The 20867-nt window shown below is 27.3% G+C and overlaps 1 protein-coding gene across 1 annotated transcript in view; it reads right to left on the reverse strand.

The window, feature by feature from the left end:
- Positions 1-20867, reverse strand: part of LOC139907638 (uncharacterized) — a 153631-nt gene that overhangs the window by 72034 nt on the left and 60730 nt on the right. The window contains exons 17-19 of the mRNA XM_071894125.1: positions 10301-10434; positions 9896-10033; positions 8314-8513 (exon numbers count right to left, since the gene is read on the reverse strand). Coding sequence (XP_071750226.1) covers positions 8314-8513; positions 9896-10033; positions 10301-10434 — 472 coding nt within the window. The remainder of the gene's footprint in view (positions 1-8313; positions 8514-9895; positions 10034-10300; positions 10435-20867) is intronic.

Genomic DNA, 20867 nt, shown 5'->3' on the forward strand with positions numbered 1-20867 from the left:
GTACAATAAAAGGTGATACATTTAAATGAAGGTATAAATCTATTAAATGATATAGAAAATGAACAATAATTGCACAGTTACTTCACCTATTGCAACTGACCTCTTTGTACTGAACGTTATAATATCTTAAATTTTATCATATTGGCTAAGTTTTGAATTATAAGGATATTATATCAACTAATAACAAAAATAGTACATAATTCAAATGATGTAAAAAAACTATATACATTAACAATAAAAAATTATGTTTATCGATCTAAATTATTTTTTAGTATATCAAAAAGACAAGTCGTCCAAAATGATTGAATCTTCCAACAATTATTTGCTTAATAGTAAATAACGGTATTGCTAATATCGTGTCTGTAACTATTTTAATGATCAAAAAAGGTTGTTTTACAACTATTTTTCCTAAATCTACCTTATCATTTGCCATTGTTATATGCCACAATCTTTAGATTTGTTACAAAATGCCGATTTACGGAGAGAGAAAAATTGCAAGAAACGTGTACAAAAGTCTGGAAGTGTTTTGGAAATCTCCGTATAATTGCTAAATTTTCATTACTTAAACGGAAAAATCACTTTGACTTCAAACACATTTAATATAGAATTTTTTTTAATCTTTCACCTTGTTAAAAAAAATATCAATATTTTGCTTCATTTAATTGCACTATTCCCTGGAAAATAAGTAATCTCAAGATAGCAATAGATTGAATAAAAGGTATAATAGACATTAAAACATTTACTTATCGTGCATTTTGTAAAGTTTCTGACCAATTTGTGCATGCAAGTACAAAACATTTAACACAACATTAGCATCTTCATTTATTTTATTAAAGTACTTTATTTTCCTTTTTAACCTCTCTTTCTTTTCAATAATTATCATTTATTATCTGGAGAGCATGGGAATACATTAATATAGTCGAATTTCATATTATACAATTCAATTGTAGGTATTTAAAAGTAAAATGTTTTGCAAAATACTGTATTCAGTATTTCCTACAAATTTCATGAAATTCTCTTGATGTTTAAGAAAAATTAAGTGGAGTTGCTTTATTGAAATATCATGTTTTAATAAATTACAGATTTTGGTCAAGCTTATAACATAAAGAGTACGAAAAAAAGGTGTTAAATTTTGATGATAAATTAGACATAACTTCCTTCATATTGAAGGAAGTTATGTCTAATTTACTCCACTTAATTTTTCTTAAACATCAAGAGAATTTCATGAAATTTGTAGGAATATGATTTTTGCAAAAAAATGTCTTTTTATCTATTAGATAAAACCGATTTAAAGAAAAAAAATGAATTTAAATTTTTTTGTAACATATCTAAATGCTATCATCTAAAATAAAAAAGAGAAACCCCGCCAAAAAAAAGTTGGTAATTGGTCAATTCGTCTCTATTTCTAGTCTACTATGTAATTGTTGTATAATCATTAATTTAGAATTATTCACAACTTAACAATAGTAAATTTGGCGAATCAATGTTTGAGCAATGATAGGACAAAAAGAAGCTTAGATATCAACAGCTGACCAAAAAATAAATGTAAATTGTTGCGGTAGTTATGTAACATCGTATTATTTTAGCGCCTCGATAGGATTTAATCCATAAAAAGGCATACAAAAAATGAATACACTATTTTTTCATCGATAAAAAGAAAAAATAAACATGAATCTTTAAGAGTAAATGAGATCTGTACATTAATATTTATCTAAAATATTTTTCTCTCATGTAATATTCTACTTATATATAGTTTGAATAAAGTATTTTAGATATTGAATTACTTGCCGAGAGAAGGTCAAATAGTTAAATTATAGTAATTATTGGAAGACTATAAAATATTTCCCTTTGTTATCATTTTTAAATTATAGGTTTCCCATAAATATTAGATATTTTTGTGCACTTCGTTGAGAATTACATAACGAGAATCCCGATGTTCCTATGAAACGTAATATCTTTTTGTTAGCAGTAAAATCAATAAAAAAAATTGTTTTTATAGATAAATGTAAATAAACTATGCAACAAAATGAAAACATTGGTAGCCCTTCAGGCTGAAACCCACATATAGTAATTTTATTTAAGCTGTAGAACATTAATATCCCATTAAAACTTTCAACAGATATAGATTTGGCCTTTAAAACGTATTTTAAAAATTTAAATTTTTAGGGTAAAACGACGATTCAGTGGCATATTTCAAATAAAAGAACTTGGTTTGCGTTGTATACAGATTACAATAATATTCCGAGGGGGAAAAAATTGAATCCTTTATTATAATTTATACAAAAATAATTCATAAATTAGAAGTAAGGGGATTAAAGCTAGCTTTGATGCTTCATATTCAAAATAATTGATTAATTGAACTCATAAGCGATTCATTTTTTCTCTGGAATATTATTGTAATCTATATTCACGTAACCTTACTAGCTTATTAAATTTATATTTCTCAATCAATATTAAAATCTAAATTGACCATACATGAATCAAATTCCCTCTTTTCTAATTTTTTTTTAAATAGAAAAATAATGTATATTCTATTACATCAGCTAGGCTATAGAACACATAAAGAAAAAATGAAAGCTTCTAATTAAGGTCCTTCATTTTACTCGATTTAAGGCAGTTATTTACATTTGTTACTAATTGTAATCAAGATAAAGTCTTGAATATTTCATTTTAGGAATGCTGAAATGCTTGTATTAATATTTAATTTTATTTTCATATGTATAGTTCTTTCATGTCGAATCGTAGTTATATCCTAAAAACTTGATTTTATTCAAAAGGCTTTTAAGGACAAATCTATATCTGTTGAAAGTTTTAATGGTTATATTCGTGTTCTATGGCTTAAATAACAATAATAAATGTTGGGTACAGCCTGCAGGCCAAAATGTTGTTGTTTGGTGTCATAAATATACCTAGAAACACTATTTCTTATATTGTGCTACACATATTTGACCTTTTTCTATATTATGCTTGATAAATTTATAATTATTTTTAAAAGCATAATTTACAAAAGTGAAATTATAGAAAGATCGTGGTAAAAAGATCATTAAATTGTCAATTTCATATTTTGGTGCATCAATAATATTTTCCTTAATGATATAAATTATCATAATAAATGATGACAATCTATCAAATAAAGAGAAATTAATTACTTATTTCTCATTAATTATTTTATTAATTTTTACAAGACAAATGCAAAATATGATAGCCTAATTTTATTGTCAAAAAGTGTAAAACTATTTTTTTATCATCACATAACATTTTACGTATGCCCTCTCAAGATTTTCTTTTTGTGTGTGTGGGGGGTTAATTTTATTTTACAAGAGGCAAACTTGTATTTCAATTTTTGCTATTTTTATATTACCAAAATATATTTTAAAGGCTCATCTTACAAAATTCAAAAATTATTCTGTATCATACTTATAGCTCGAGTCATTATTGTTTAAAGTTGAAAATAGGGACTTTTTTTCGGAGGGTCATAGCTTCAAGACAAATATATTCAAAAAGTTTAAAAGTATCTCATTGGATAGCTGAAAATCGGAACTTCATTTTAAAAAAGCTACTTCCCAAAAACACTCTATATTGTTATCAATTTGAGATGATGCCAATGCAATATTTCAAGGATGAAACTCATTTTTGAATTGATCTCATAATAAATGTCCATATTTTTAGACTTCAATAGCTGGAAGAGAGAGAAGGAAAGAGTGGGTAACAAAGAGAGAGAGAGAGAGAGAGAGAAAATGAAGCCCTAGGAGTTTGAAAAGTTAAAATAAAATCCTTTTTGAGATCCCGAATTCGGGATCGGTATTTATCAATGAGGAAGTATGCATATTCGGTATGGAATTCTTTGTTAACTTTCCCTGGATGATAGGAATTTATTTTGTGAGGGCATGCTCCAGACTCCGTCTAAAGTATATATCTTAGAATCCCTCACTCCTTCACTATTTACATTATCTAAATTTTTCGAATAAATTCTCATTTTTTCTTACTCATAAAATCCATTTTTTATAACCTATTATTTTTGTTATCATGTGTGAAGACAAATCATGCTTCAAAGTCTTTATGATACTAGCAGTTCAAAACATCAAACATACAAAATTTAAATGTTGTAAAGTTATAGAACTAACAATGCAAAACTCTATAAATATCAAATGCGCAATTGTTTTCTTTTTCTATTTTGAACCCACTAAAGGTTTTTTTATTATAATATTAGTAGAATAGTTATGAAAGGAAAGAGACAATTAAATTATAAAATAAATATGTTATAAATGTCTTGAGGTATAAAAGAACTGAATTATTACGTTATAATTCTGATAATATAAAAACTATCTGTAATCTAAATTATATTCATTACACATTTGTGAATGAGTAAAATAATTTTTAAATAGAGAGGGAATTGAATTAAAACAGCCGTCTAATAATTGGCTTAAAAAGAAGATATTTTTTTTTTTTTATTATTAACAAAAAAGCTTTTTATTGTCCTTAAGATATTTATTCCAGGTTTTGTTTCATTCCATTATCTCTTTCTTAATAACTCTTTTATTAATAGTACAGAGTGGGACAGGGAAATTTTTGCGTCATACAAATTATTTTTTTAGACTTATAAAGGTTTCATTACGTGTATTATTTTTCTTGTGCATTGTTTTTATTTGATCAAAATCGGACGAAAAATGAGTGAACAAAAAAAGGTAAAAGGGTTAGGGATATTTTCGAAGCAGATGTTCATCCGAAAAGAATTTCAGACATTGTCAGTGTGAACGTTTGGACAATCTGGAACATAAGGTAGGCCAAGGAGAAGGGGAAAGGAGTCAAAATGAAGGCCAGAAGTGGTGATAATGATTTTAAGCGAAATGAAACATTTCTCAAGTAGCTGGAGGCCAGGATCAAGGAAGATTCAACAGCATCAATGCGCCGCTTGGCTGACACGTTCAATGTGGACGAGATGACCATCAGAAGGGTAATTCATGATGATCTTAGACTTAAGAGCTCTGTCAGGACTCCATGACATCTTTTCACCGAAATAATGAAGGCATTAATGCTTGAGAGATGAAAAAATATAAGAGTTGGAGATAATTTTCTTTTAGGAGATGAACTTTTAGTTATCAATTATTCAACAAATTGGGATTGGATGGATTAGCTAGACAGAATGCAGCAATGTACATTAGTTCTTGTAATTAGTTTAATTTTTTTAATTGAGTTCTATTATTTAGTACTTATACTGAAGTATTCATGAAGGACGAGTATTCATACTTTGTTTAAAAAGTAGTACTTATGAATGAAGTGTCCTTTGACACCTCAAAAGAAAACTCACTTGTGTACATACTGAGTGATAATTTATTACTGACTCTTAAAATACAATAACAAGAGATATACAAAAAAGAAAAGAAGAATAGATTATAAACATGAGAAATCCCCTTATTGATATTAATATGAAATACATATATTGCAGTCACTACAAGAATACTTCAATGATTAAGTACTTTCGAGAGATAGTTATAAAAAAGATTTCACTTATTTTGGTTAAATTTTTTTTTGAGAACAATAAATCTTTTCATCAACTATAATATGTACTTGTTAAAAATAAATGTTTGTATACAATATAAAGTCTTCGACTCTGTATGTTTCTTCTAGTTGGGGTAATTAGAAAATCTACAATTGATACTGATTAATTGAAAAATGAAAAACAGCTTCAATCTGACAATATAACAAAATAGAAAATTTTCCTCTAATTTTTAGAAATTTACTTCTTAGAAATGTAGACTTACTCATAAAATGGGATTGAAACAGAAAAATAAGTAAATATATTATTTAAAGTAATTGAACATACACAAATGCATTCCAAGTACATGACTGAAATATCTAAAAAAATCATGACTGTTAGCCAGTAAATCCGATCCCAGCGTACAGTATTATTTATTAGGAAATTTTAGAATTACATTGGAGTCACCTATATTACAAATTCAATTTGAAAATGTAAACTACTTGTGATTTTTACAGTATCATTATGAAATAATAGGTGAAGTAAAAAGTTATGAGAGTTTTTTTCACTTTATTTTTTCTGTCAAATGAAAATAATTAGAATTTTCCAATTTAAATGGTTCCAAACGGGGTTTGGGCTAATTTTAAGTTCCTGGAAAACTGAATGAGTGCTCAGATGCCGACCCTACGCGACAATTCCCATAGTTTTATGGACATTTTCGAAGTCCATATCACCAAAAAGGAATTCTTGGAAATACAGCTTTTCTGTTACATTCGATACTGCATTGGGTCCATAAACAGCACCATTTTTTGGCGATCTGCTTTGCCTCTTCACCTTGGTTGTAATGATACTGAAAAATGTATGGAATTTTGTCTAATATTACTTTCATTTTCGAAAGCTGTATCCACAACTGGCCTCACCAAATACAAAACTGTAAATAAATTTTTATGTCCATACTTACCCTAACTATACTTTAAGCTTTTTTTGGATGCAATGTATTCATCGTGAGATATGGCTATCTTAAGACATCTAGCGAAAAACACTCGGAACTAATTGCTTATCCTAAAATATTAGAATGGTTTCCAAGAAAATTGGTCAAAAACATTTTGCCAATGGACCATTTGAGATATTTGGCCGAAAAATAATACTTAATATATACGCGATTGTATATTTTCACATATGACATATACGTGAATTAATGAATGTTCTTTTATAGGAAAATATTTTTTTAATAAATTATATTCAGTAATGATCATTACATGAACAGAACAGAAACGCTAGCCTGATATTACGCTTGTTAGTCAATCCATAAGTATTTTCTAATATGAATCATCCATCATGTCAAATGTTAATCAATTGATACTACAGAAGTGATTAGCACTTCTTTCAATGCAATCACTGCTGTGTTTCTTTATTATTTAATTTTTTTAAAGTACTACAATGTTAAAGGTTTGAAATACCTTCGAATCACATACTAGTGTGTTGTGCTTATAAAATAATAATTAATGAATATAACGAATTAAAAAATACTTTTATGCCAAAGAACAATAGTTAATTTACCTATATACCATAAAGTTTATTAACAGTACCTATTTATCATACTATCATTTTTAATTGAATTAAAATATATAATTGGATATATAATTAAACATAATTTTCCAACCAAATGTCCAAAATGGTCATCCAGCAAAACTTCTATTTCGCAAATTGTCCTTTGGCAAAATTTCATTCGGCAAATATTCTTTGACCAATAGTCCACTTAAAAATAGAATGTACGCAAGCATAGGATATCAAAGCAATATATCAAAAATCAACAATTATTTAAAATTTAAAAAGTTCCTTAAAACATGCTAATAACCAAATGTAAGATAAGACACATATACGAATTTTTAACACACGGAATACTTCAAATTTAAGTTTGTCTATCATTATAAGAATAATTTTTTCTTCCACTGGCAAATATTTTTGAACTTTTATTGTTTTATTTGTCTGCTCCTCAAGTCAGATTTTTTTGACATCATTTTGATCAGTCTAAACAGAATATGCCCTCACATTTAATTATTATCCTACTTTTCTGCATATAGTATGCATATTTATATAATTTTGAGCATTGAAATCATTTATGTATCAAAAACTGGTTGTACAATCTACAATTACACTTGCCAACAAAAACTTAAACCATTAATGCAAAAATTTGATTAATTGTAGTTCTAGGATTCGAATTTGGCCTTAATTTTTGTTTTATTGCCTTAATTTGATAGATATTTGCATTTACATAACATTGCAAATTTACAGGATGTATCTAATTTAATCGTAATTTTTACCTTGAAGGGGAAAGAATAAATTAAAAAATATGTTTAATATTTTTTTCTCAATGATTTAAGAATTTGAAATGATACGTATATCTAAACTATCTTGAATTAAAAATATTGAATAAAAGTTCACAATTTACCTTAATTGCTTATAAATTTGTTAAATATCTTTAAATTCTTCAAAAATAGTTGACCTGTATTATCAAACTTTATTATTATAAAGTAGAATTACTGATAAGACTCTCCTCTTATTATAATTATCTACATAGTAAGGAAAGAAAATTGTTATGTAACTATGTAAAAATGAGTTTCTTATTAATTTTTTTCTAAGAAATTTTTCTATGACTCTTTAAAAATATTTTTGTCACTATTTTAAATAGTTTCTTTTTATTCTTTATTAGATTATTATTTCACTCTACTTTTTAATTATCATAGTCATTTTAGATAAAAGTCGAAAGTTACAATCATATTTCAACTTCATCTTGATTAGACTATAACTTGATAATTATACATATATTTTCCTACCTGTATATATGAGTTACATTAAAGTTATTAGTGCCTGTGTCCAATGGATCTACTTCTTCAGGCTTAATGAACGGGTATTCTTCGATGCAAGTATTAAAATCACCGTAAAATGTATTTTTGGTTCCATCTCCAAAGTCAATCATAACACAAACTGTCTCTGTTATCCCTCCTAATTGTATATTAAAAGCCTTTGTCTCATTCTGTAACAAAAAAATATTAATTTTTCTTATATAATTAAAATTAAAGCTATATCAATCATAAATATTTTGACATCATGTTTGGATTCCTTCTAAATCATTAAAGATACTTCCAAATATGTATTTTATAAAGGTTTTTATTAAATAATGTAATTATCAGATATATCAGTCTGTGACCCCCTCATTAATTGATAAATAGTATATATACAAGAATAATTTATACTGTAATCAAGTTTAATATTCTACTTCATTCGTCTATGCTAATATCTAAATATAATAACAAAGATAAAAAGCTCTCTGCTAACGTTAATATTTTGTTGGATTTTTTCAAACTAACAATAAAAAATATATTCTTATTACGACCATTATTAAAAGGATTTCTCATTACAATGCACTCCATATCAGTGTAGTATGTCTATCATTGAATACTTTGAACATTTTTTAACTTTGTATCTATTTCTTTTTCAATAAAAATATTTTATCATATTGTTATATCGAGGGAATATGGAATTTATAGTCTCAATTTGTCCTACCGGCTAAAAACCCACATTTATTATTGTTATTTAACTCATAAAACACAATATGCTTCCGAATATAATTGTTTTAATAGTTATCTCGAATACAGTGCCTATAAAATGTGATTATCATACACAAATCAAGTAAAATGAAGGACATTATTTGGATACTGATAGTCTTCAATATATTATAGCTAAAACTAAAGAATAAACCTTCATCTACAATTTTAATAGATTTTCTGTTAAAAAAGTAGAATTTTGACTAATCTTTTCAGTTTCTTTTTACAAATTAACTTCAATGCGGATAATTGATTATTTTTTTACATTCAAAAGTTGACTTAACCCCATAAAAACAGTAAAAATACGTAACAAATTCAAATTTTTAAAAATTATATTTGACACAAAAACAAACTAGTTACTTATTCGTGATCTTGTGACAGACCCTAATTGAATATGAAATTTTCAATATTTTGTATTTGTGTTGTAAATTAAGAAATTTGGATGAAGGAGGGGCAAAAATTAGTGTTTCACAGAAAATACACACGTTTTTTTTTAAATTTAGGTCTTTGAAGACTCCAGAAAAGTAACAGAGAGTAAAGTAGTATGAATTGGTCAAATAGAGTTACATCGATCAAGTTTAAGTAAAGTATATACGTAGTATAACAATGACTACAGCTCACATAGGAATCGTCTCTTTAGCCAATATATATTATGTATGTATACTTTTCTAAGAGGGCCATTAATCAAACTTATGCACATTCACTAAGCTACGTTGCTTCATGTAGTTAAAGAAGCTTTTGAATGACTGATAATCTGGACCATATAGAATTAGACTGATTTTAATTCCTATACTGAGAACTGTTTACTTACCCTATCATTCAAAATTGAAAAATCTTCAATAACAATTGGTTTGATATCTTTAACCACGGCAATGTTTGCTGTTTTACTATGCATCCAACCAGAAATTGGATTCCATGCCGATAAAATGGCTTTATATTCTCCTAGTGGCTGTTTTTAAGATAAACATATATTTTAATATAATAATGGTGACTCATTATAATAAAAAACTAATCATTTTATAATTTACTTTATAAACATGGTCTCATTGGAAAAAAAAATTACTTTGCCATGTATTTACATCAATTCCAACTTATTAAATGAAATCTTTGTTACTACCCCATAAGCTGTTGTTTATATTTTATATATATAAGCCAAAAAATAGATGATTAAAATTAGAATTAAAAAAATGTCGTAATTTTTTAACTATTTTCTCACCAATATATCACAATGACCAATCTCCCAAGTTGTAACACCATCAAAAGTTCCTTCTGGCCAATCTTTTTGACAAATATAATTTTTTGACGGATTGGTTAAAGATGTAATATTATACTGAATTCTTCTTACGTTGCCTATATCCATTGATGGAAAATAAGAGAAAACATTGATATATTGACATTATTGAATAGTTAGAAAATAATGTGGTATGATATGCTTCATCATGATCTATAAAATATCATTTTTTTTATTTTTACTTAAAATTTTTTTTTATTTTAAACAACATAGAACAGTTATACTATAAAAACATAAAATTATTACTAAATGACAATATATTAACTACACAAGGTGCTATTTTAAAAGAGTTTCACCAAAAACATACACAAACATCTTTTTTGAACTTGTACTCCTGGAATAAAAAAATTACAAAAAACTCGAATAAGCTCTTGATAGAGTGAAAACCTTCGCTTTATATCAAGTTAATTCCGCTAACAAAGTTGAAAAAAGGTTATGTAATCTCCTCTTTTTTTTTGTCTGTGAAGATGATTATTGAAGAAATGAGTGACCGACTGTGGTAAAAAAATAACAGAAACTTGAGAACAAATGTAGATATATAGCTCAAATTATATTTTAGATAGAGGTTCGCACCCTACCGAGTGTCTTTTCTATTTTATGTCATGGATTTAATTTTTTTCCAAAGTTATGGTCGATTATTTGTTTTTTATATTTGGTAGGATCTTGACTTTCTAATTTTTTGGACTCTTAATGTTAACATAAATTATCTATCTGCAATATTTTACCGAATTCGTTCTGTAACTTTTTCCATAATCCTACTGACAAATAAACTCAAAGAGTTAGTTATCGGAGTAATATAAAATTGAATGAGAAACCCAGGGGATTTGTCTATCAGGTGATTCCTTGTTATTCACCGTTAATAAAGACCAGAACCTGTTACAATAATTGAAAATCCTACTTTAAGTAAGTAAGACTAATGAATGAGCTTGTTTGACCCCAGTTGGTACAATGGTACATATAAGCTATTTTTTATAATCCTTCTGTATTTTCGATGTTTTTTATAAAAATATAACATAATTTGAACCTTATGAGAACAAACAACCACAAGAAATTAGATTTGTGTCTCTCGTGACGTAATTAACAGTGTTTTACTTTTTTTATGTAATTTTTAATATAATAAAATAAATAACTAAGTAAAATTAATATGTGTTTTTACTATATTGCATTATAACAAAAATATGAACAATTTTCTAGATGTATAAAATGTTCTAAAAACATATCAAATCTATCTTATTTGGCTTAATAAATCGTCCACATTTTTAGGAAAATATTTAAGGACTGACAGTCTTAAGGACCAATAGGACTGATCCTGAGACTCAACTACACAAATAAATAAGTACCCAGTCAACACTACTAGAAATGTAGGTCAGAATATTAACAGACCATAGTCGTTTTTTGTATAGCTAATAAAATCATTCTATATCTCATTTTTAAATAATTAAGCTGTATTGTAGAAAAGTAGGATAGTAAGAATTCATTTATTGTTGTTATAAACATATACAAATCGAATCGATAATCGGGACTATTTAACGTCCGGCATAATTTGTTTTGAGATGTATCCGGCTAGTATTGCAGAAAAAATTTATTATCTCTCCTCTAATTATATATATTATAAAACATGAGTGAGCGGCCCTTAAATTTCTTGAGCAAGTGCAGTTTTGAATAACAACCGGAAGCGTCCTAGATATTTTCGAAAAACGATAAAATAGCTCAAATTTTCGCTGTTTTATAATTTTGTATAACTTTTTCTATTTCTGCATCTTATGAGATAGCATCTAAAAATTTGATAGTTAAAGAATAATTTTAAAGATTGCAAGAAAAGACGGATGATGTTATGTCTCAAGATAAGCTAGAATCTGTTTCCTATGCTGTATCTGTGGTTCTCTGCTGTATTCGGTTGACGAGTTTGCCTTTCATGTAGCTGGTCACTCCAAGAAGACTCAGAAATCAATTCACTCAGAGACATTGCAAGCTCCAACGTGTGTGGACATTACGTTAGAAGATAAATCTTTTCAACAAATTTTCTCAACAAAAAAACAATTTTCTTATATTTCTATGTAGTAAATATACAAAACATCTCAAAATCTCATGCAAGCATAAGTACAAAAACTTAAAACCCCGTTGTTAAAGCTCCAATTAATTTTATAAGGCTTAACTGGATTCTAGTTCACGAAACCTAATAATAATATGTCCCCTAAGACAGTGGTTTGCAAACTTTTCATGTCCAAGGAACACCAAAAGACAAATCAAAATTTCTTGAAACAACTAATTTAATTAAAGCAAGTATTTGGATGTTATGAGCTATTGTATAATAGTGTATGGTTGTCACAAAACCTACACCACAGTTAACTTGCTTCAAGGAATACTATTTGGGAACCACTACCCATTAGCTCTTAATATTATCCTATTTGATGTGATAAAGTGAAATATTTCAATTTAATAATTTTTATTCAAAGATGTTTTAATATTTGGTTGAATTAACCGTTAGATCTAATCTAATTCCGTGATAATGTGCGGTTTCTGCATGGCTTCTCCAAAGATACTTTATATTTTGTAGGAATGTCCTAAAATACAAGGAAATATTGAATATACTATTACTATCCTAAATATTTTTAAGTATGATAATAGAAAATAAGATTTTTTGGGATGTTCTCTGGGGAAAATAGGATAAAAATTGACTATAAAATTATAAAGATTAGGGAATTATGTATGCAAAGAGATCTAATAAGGAAATAATAATAAGGAAAACATGGATAATGGAAGTACATAAAGAGGTTTTTTTTTTTAATTTTAAAATAATTGCTCGACATGGGTTTCTTTTATATATAAAAGTATTCAAAATGTAACGTTTAGATGAATTTAGTCTCGAGGAAGTACACTTTTGGGAAAGCTTGTTTGTTTTATTTATTTTAAGGGTTAGCACCCTAAGATTGTGTACTTTTTAATAGCATTTTAACTTTTCCGTAAAATATTATCAAATATTGAAACCTTCTTCTTCCATAACAAACAAAATATTAAGTAATTATAATCTTTTTAATTATGTAAAAACAGTTTATGCTACCTCAGCAGACGTAGAAATAATTCTAGCACCCATTGATTTTTTATCATTTAAGGTCTTGTACTCATACTTTTTTTTTCTTCCGTTAATTGGTCAGATGGTGTTGCACTGATCAAGTATAAGTAAACATTATAGTATTACATTTCCTCCATCGGACAAAGGAATCTTCTTTGAAGTCCATCTACGTACGTAAAGTATATTTCTTTCTCTAGGAACACGACCAAGGCGCGAACCTACGCAAATTGAGTTTAAGTTAATAGTTTTTAATGAGGGCGTTGTACATTGAGCTAAGTCGTTCAATATATGATTTTTATGTTTTGCATATAGTTACTACTACATGTATTTTTGACACCAAAAGTCTAGAATGGATGTATTTAATATATATATATTTTTTTAAATCTTTTAATATTCCTTTTTTTTTTTAATTTATAAATAATTTTGTAGACAATGTACTAATTTATATTATTTAAAAACAGGTTGGATTTTTCGGATATTAGTAAACCATAAAATAAAAAGGTTATACCACCAACGTTCCAGTATTGTCCGCGGTCTACTATAAAAGATGATAAAAGGAATATCATGATATATTTCTTTTGTCATAGAATAAAAACATATTCAATGACATTCAAAAGAAATATTTTTTATATTCTATATAAAATGTTCAAAATATGGGAACATATTAAAAAGTTGTTGTAAAACCAACCAGATTGATGGTTGAGGTATATACAGCCTATACATACTCAATTTTTTCTACTATTTATTATTAACTACCAAAAAAAGCTAAAGCTTTTCTTCTTTGTTCTTTTTGTTTTGTATACCAAAAGGATTAAAACTATTTTCTTCATTTCATTTTCAAAAAGTACTTATTTTATTTATGTTTATTTCCCTGCTTATGCTGAGAAACCCTGTCAAATAAATTAAATTGGTGCTAAGATAAAGATTTAATAATTAGCTTTTTTAAAATTAAAACTAATGCAATAACAGCAGTCACTTTTTAAATTGGAGTAGAAATATTCTTGACTTAACTTAATTTCAATATAAAAAGTTTGGTTTTATAAGCAAACCATAACCAAACGACTTGTAAATAAATACATTTACAACGTTATACATAATTTTTGAATTTTCTTAAATCTAACTAGGAAATTAATTATTTTGTAGCTAATTACACTTTTTTCTTTTTTTCTAAATCAGTCAGTGTGTTTGGCTTAATTACACAAAAGTGTAACAAAATATATTTACATATATCTTTTAAAAAATATATATTTAGAAGTTATACTATAATACATGAAACAAATATTATAGGTAGTGTTATAACATGTTGCAACGTCTCTTTTGAACGTTACAAAACCTCAAATTATTCTTCATCAAGTGACTTTTGAATTTTAATTACCCCTCTGTTATTGAACTGGGATATTATACATCCTGAGATTTATAAGAATGCTTCTTATTCCTTTGATTGGTATTTTATTGCCAATACTTTTCAGTATGATCCTGTAACGTTAGATCTGAATATATGCTAATTTTTATACATCTTGACAATTTTGTTTAGGATTTATTCGTATATTTAAAAAAAAAAGTTATTTCGGTTTAGGGACTTTTATCTATTGTATTGCTCAAATTTGTTCATTTTGGTTTCTTGGATTCTTTTTTTTTACAATTTAATGACAAAGATATTTATCTTTAGCATCAAAAATCTAATATCGTGGTTATAATTTTTTTATAATACATGTAACTGATGGGTTCTAATTTGACTCAAAAGTTCGCTTAAGTTAATGAATATTTCATTGATATTTTTATTAATAATTACATCACTAAAACTAAGTAAATATTATGACACTTAAAAATAAATAGAATTAACAGTATTTGTTCGTTTCACAAAATCATATGGGATTTACAAATAAAATAATCTTTTTTAAACATTATCAGTAATGAAGGACTAAATCAACAACATCAACTAGTTACGTAAATTAATGTTAAAATTTAGATTTTAAAAGATCATAAGAGTCTTTCAAAAAACAAATTTTGAGGAGAATATAATTTGAACCGGGTTGTCCATTTAAATCTGAACAGTTACTGATTCAATAACTATAGAACACTTTAAGGAGTTAGGCGTGTCCAAGATCAGTAACTTCGCCAACAGCAAGTTTTGAAATGTTGAAGAAAAAAAAAAGCTCTGTTAAAAATGCCAAATAGGACCCGGAGGAGTTAATTAAAAAAAACCAGGTCCAACTCCTTAAGTCCATGTAGACCCATGCCAAACTTCTAAAGGTTTCCCATCAAACTGTTCAGAGAGCTACCAAAAGTGGGTGGAAAAAACCTTGTGAGGTTGGAGGGAGCCCTTTTTATAACAGCAATGAACAAACCAATTTCCTGGTTGAAAGACTCTTTTTAATTACTACAAAAGGGCCAACCCTAAAAGGGTGTTCATCTTCAACGACAAGAAGACCTGGACCGTCGAAACTGTAAGGATTAGGTAGAATAATAGGTAATGAAGCATTGGAGACATTGGGCAATCAAAGAGGACACTTAGTACACCAAAGCACCCTGTCTCCACCATTTCCTTGGGGTTTGTGGTTTCTGATAGTAAGGAAGTCCCACTGGCGTGGTTCCCGGACGGGTACTAGCTCTTGGGGTCGAACTATGTGTATGTGATGACAGACTCGGAGGTAAATCTTTTGCTGATGGTGCAGGCAAACTATCCAATGGAAATAGAAATTGCTGGCCAAAAACATTCCCTTCTAGCTCAAACACTTTCAGCCCACCACCCATCAGTCCTTATACCAACCCCATCACATTTACACATAGTACATGTCACCTATTGTTTCTATCATCCAAACATCTAGTTATAGTAATTACTTTGTTGAAATTCTATTATTAATTAATAAATAATATCTTATTGAAGTTAAAAATACAGAATGTTCATATTTTAATAGACCACTTGGTATAAGTCACAACTTACTCAGTTTGACTTCTCAACATATTACATATATATGCTTTTTACACAATAATCTCCCAAATAAGTTTACTTTACTCTACGGTCCTTCTTAATATAATGAAGTTGGGCCGGCAACAATGACCCCAATGCCTTCTAATGCCTTGTTACATTATTCAATGTTTTGAATAACTATAGAAAGAGTGAGGACACAACACTTGCAATAACCTTTAATTAAAATCTTATTTTCCTTATTTTTAATTTCAAGATTTCATTATGTAACCAAACTGTAGCTAAAACAAAAATAATCAATTTTAGTTTTTCTCCCATGTCTCTAAGTTTAAAAATATCGGACGAACAACAAAAAAGGAAACTTTTTGTGGAATCTTCTCTGCGCCGATGTCAGAGGGAAGAAGTCTTCGAAGACCGATAAAATCTCTTTAGAACTGCTCACAACATCAAAAAGTACATTACAGCCCTATAAAGACCATCCAACCACAAAGAACCAAACGTCTGCAGCACTAATATGAAGGACTTCTGGACTGCCTCAATAAGGCCGTTCTCCAACCCTGACCTCTTCTCCCTGAACTCTTTTCTTGATAATATAAAAATCACGTTTTTTGTAATATATTCATGCCGCTACAAGTTTTGGGTGCCCACTCTATCAAAGGGAAAAATCTATGAGTTGTTCAGTTAATCAATGGTGAAATGATTCACTTTTTTTTTTTTAATCTCAAAAGTTTTTATTTAGTATTAAGAATATGAAAATTTAGAGTCATAAATTTGATTTATTATAACTTTGAATCGTTATCAGACATTGTGACGATTTTATTTTGCAAACTCTTCAGTTTGCTTATCCTCCATTTTTTTAATAGTTAATATTTTTAATTTTTGTAATAAAATATATTTTGCAACCACGCATTTACATTGTTTAATTATACTTTCATTCTCAAAAAGATTGATTCAAGGTGTTCTATCTGTTTAAATATGGACAATTTATTTCAGAAAAAAACATTTTACCCAATATATGTAATTAAATCATTCTTCATTGATATTGAAGATATTTTATGAAATTGCAATATATGCAATTTAAATTAATAAATAATGATTATCAACACTTAATACCATTAATTAGTTAAACCCATGTTCTTCTTGTGTAACACATTTCTCACGCTCAGCAGAATTGAGTACATTTTTATATAATATATAGAATATTATAAATAGTTCATTATTTTTTTAGGTGTTGTTTAAGATATTTTAGGAGAATATGATTTTATAATGGTCTAGATCAGCGATTGTCAACTTGTAGCTCTTTTACCTTGATGGGGTTTAGTAAACATGAACAATTCTTGTAAGTGAATTGTTGTTTTTAAAATTCAGGTCAAGGCTCTGATGCACGTCTCAAAACTCGTAAAGGGTTACAGCTATCAGCATTTTTTGGTTGCTATTTGTATGATTAGAAATGAAGTGCAATCTTTTAATTCACTTGAAATAGATCTATAACGGTACAATTTTTAAGAGTTTAAAGAGTTAATTGTAAAGTTAAAATACGATTAATAATTTAAGCACTCCATACAGTGTTAAAGAGTTTCAAATGGCTTTTTGAGTATAAAAAGTTTTTAAGCCTGGTTTTAGCTAAATGACCAGTTACTATTGTTCCACAAACAGTAAATTATATTTAGGGGAAAAATTATTCATTACATTTAGATACACGTCACATTTTATTGCTTGTTGTACAACATGCGCAATGTGCTTACTAATGAAAACCCCTTGTACTCATAAATTATCATTATTTTATGTAAAAAAGCAAAAATACATATATTTTAGATTTAAAATGTAAGTTTATTTTGCTTTATTTAATTAATTTAAAATTAAATACCTAAAGGGTTTTTATGTTATTAGTTTGAGAAAAATAAAATTCAAACAATTCTAAAATATTTGATTTGTGGTATAAATTATTAAAACAATACTCAACAAAAATCAACATAACTTAACGTCCTAAATTTCAAAAAATATGGTTGTACATATGAAAACATTCTCAAATTAAGAGGAAATAAACTTCATAGTTTATATTTGGTGGGATAGTATAATAATGTAGGAATATCCCATTTACTTTTTATATCGTGGGTATAATACAGTGGATAATAAATACTGTAAAATAAATAATTACAAATAACTTATTTATTTATATAATTAATAAAATGATTTTTTTCAATGAATACTACTGAATATCACACTAATAATTGGCAAAAAAATTAAAAAGGTCCCCTCAGCAGAAACAACATCCCTGAATCTACTAGGCAAGGAATCCCAATAGAAATGGGTCATCTCTATGGATATGTTGCCCCATTTTCTAACTAGAGAAACTTTCAGTGCATCCAAATTAGGATGGGGCTTCTTGAAAACCCTGTTCTCCAAAATGAACCAGATTTTTAAATGCACGGATTCAAACTCAGAATGTATGGAGGCTAAAAGTTTGTGATTAAAAGCAAGGGAAATGGGTCTCAAAGCAGTGGACTGAGAGTGAGTACCATACTGTTGAGAGGTATAAATCTCTTAAATATGAAGTGGGAATTGGCACATGTATAGAGAATTTTCTCTAAAATGCTACACACTTACTCAGTAGTATAAAATTTGTCTACTTAGGGCACAAAAATTAAATGCACCTTAACACTGACGCTTTTTTTCATTCAATAGATCCTACAGGGAGACTCAAATCATTTATTAACTAAAACCTGATCATTGGTGAGGTTGAATAGAGCCTCTATACAAGAAACTTTGACATAACAAAAACAATACTAAGAGGTGTGCCAGACTTCAACAAACTGAGAAAGTTCTTTTATTTCTTTACTTTATTTTCCATACTATTTGAAAAACCATCAATATATGTTCTATGCAAACTTTGTGACAATTAATCAATAATGTATCAAGAAATATTCTACAATTAGTTCAATAAATTTCTAATAATTATAAAAAGTTTAATTTGAAGTAATTTTTTTAGTATTTAGGATCCACCTCCTATAAAAACCAATATATTCTAAATATATTTTGAAAAACGGTCAATATAAGCAAACTTTGTTAACAATTAATCAATAATTGATAAAAAAATATTTTACAATGAGATGAATAAATCTCAATGAATTATAAAGGTTTAATTTGAAGTTAATTTTTTTATAGTATTTTGGGTCCACCCCGTTTAAATCAAATATATTGTAGACATATTTTGGTCAATTCAAGGCTTTGTGTTATAATCTCTGGGAGGAATTAGGATATATCAGAATAGTATCTATAGTTAATAGCCTTTATTTGACTTTTGGGACATTACTTGGTCCTGAAATGGCCTTTTCAAATATAAATTTTATTCAAAATTAATTGTAATTTTCAGTGCTTCCTAAGAATTAATCAGAGCAGTTCTGATATAATTGAAGAATAATTCTGGGAAGAATACAAATATAATCCAGACTCAATTTTGATATAAACCATTTTTTTTTTTTGTTTGTTTTTGTATTGAAGGGCAACATTCATATTTTTTTTTAATTGAGTATAACTTTGTGAAAACAAAAATACACATAATTGATGTTAATATTTATAACAAACCAATACCTCTTTATATATTTTTTTGCTATTTTTAAGTTTTATGTATAATTTTTTTGGATAAAATGTTTTTTTCTTCAAATATTGTTATATATTTATTTTTTGATAAACTTTAAATTTGAACATACATAATTAATTTTCATAAGTTGAATGACCTTTATATTAAAAATGTGAAATATATTAATTTATAAGAAATATTTTTGTATTTATATATCCATATTAAAAAAATTGTCATTCACGTAAACATGCTTCGAATAAAAGAAACGAAGGAATCGTTCATAAAACGTGATGTTATTTTTAATGGTTTTTATCAAAAGAAATAGAACTTCAAAAATGAAAATTAAATGCTAAAGTTATCATTGCAATATTTCTTCTCCCTCTGGGTCCAAATAGATATACAATACCTATTATCTTTATTTATGCTGATTATTTTCTTAATATTAATACTGGAAACTCAATTTCAAATTAAAATGAGTCCATTTAATTTTAAAACAAAGGAATGTATTTTATTAATCTAAAATTAAGGAAATAACATCTTTTAGTTGTATATATATTAATATGAATTGTTGGCTACCAGCTAGTAGAGGAGTTGAATTATAAATATATACTTAGATGACTAATAATTATTTTTAAGCTTACCTTTTTTTCAAATTAGTAATCTGAAGAATTAATTTTCTTTCATTAGCTGTAGGCATTATTATTTACATCTTGAATAGCAAACTTCCTTTCCTACTACATTCAGTTATATTCAAAACCTGGTTCAAAATCGTGTCCCCTCTTAAACTACGGAGAGTAACCTAGGGGATTTGTTTTGGAGTTATAATTTTAAGTCCTTGTTGGATTCAGAATAGAATTGAAGATCAACATGAGAGTAATTCTTGCTAATTTCATTTTATGTATCCTCTTTC

This window comes from Lepeophtheirus salmonis, chromosome 2 (genome assembly GCF_016086655.4).
Source record: "Lepeophtheirus salmonis chromosome 2, UVic_Lsal_1.4, whole genome shotgun sequence".
Taxonomy (NCBI): Eukaryota; Metazoa; Arthropoda; class Copepoda; order Siphonostomatoida; family Caligidae; genus Lepeophtheirus; species Lepeophtheirus salmonis.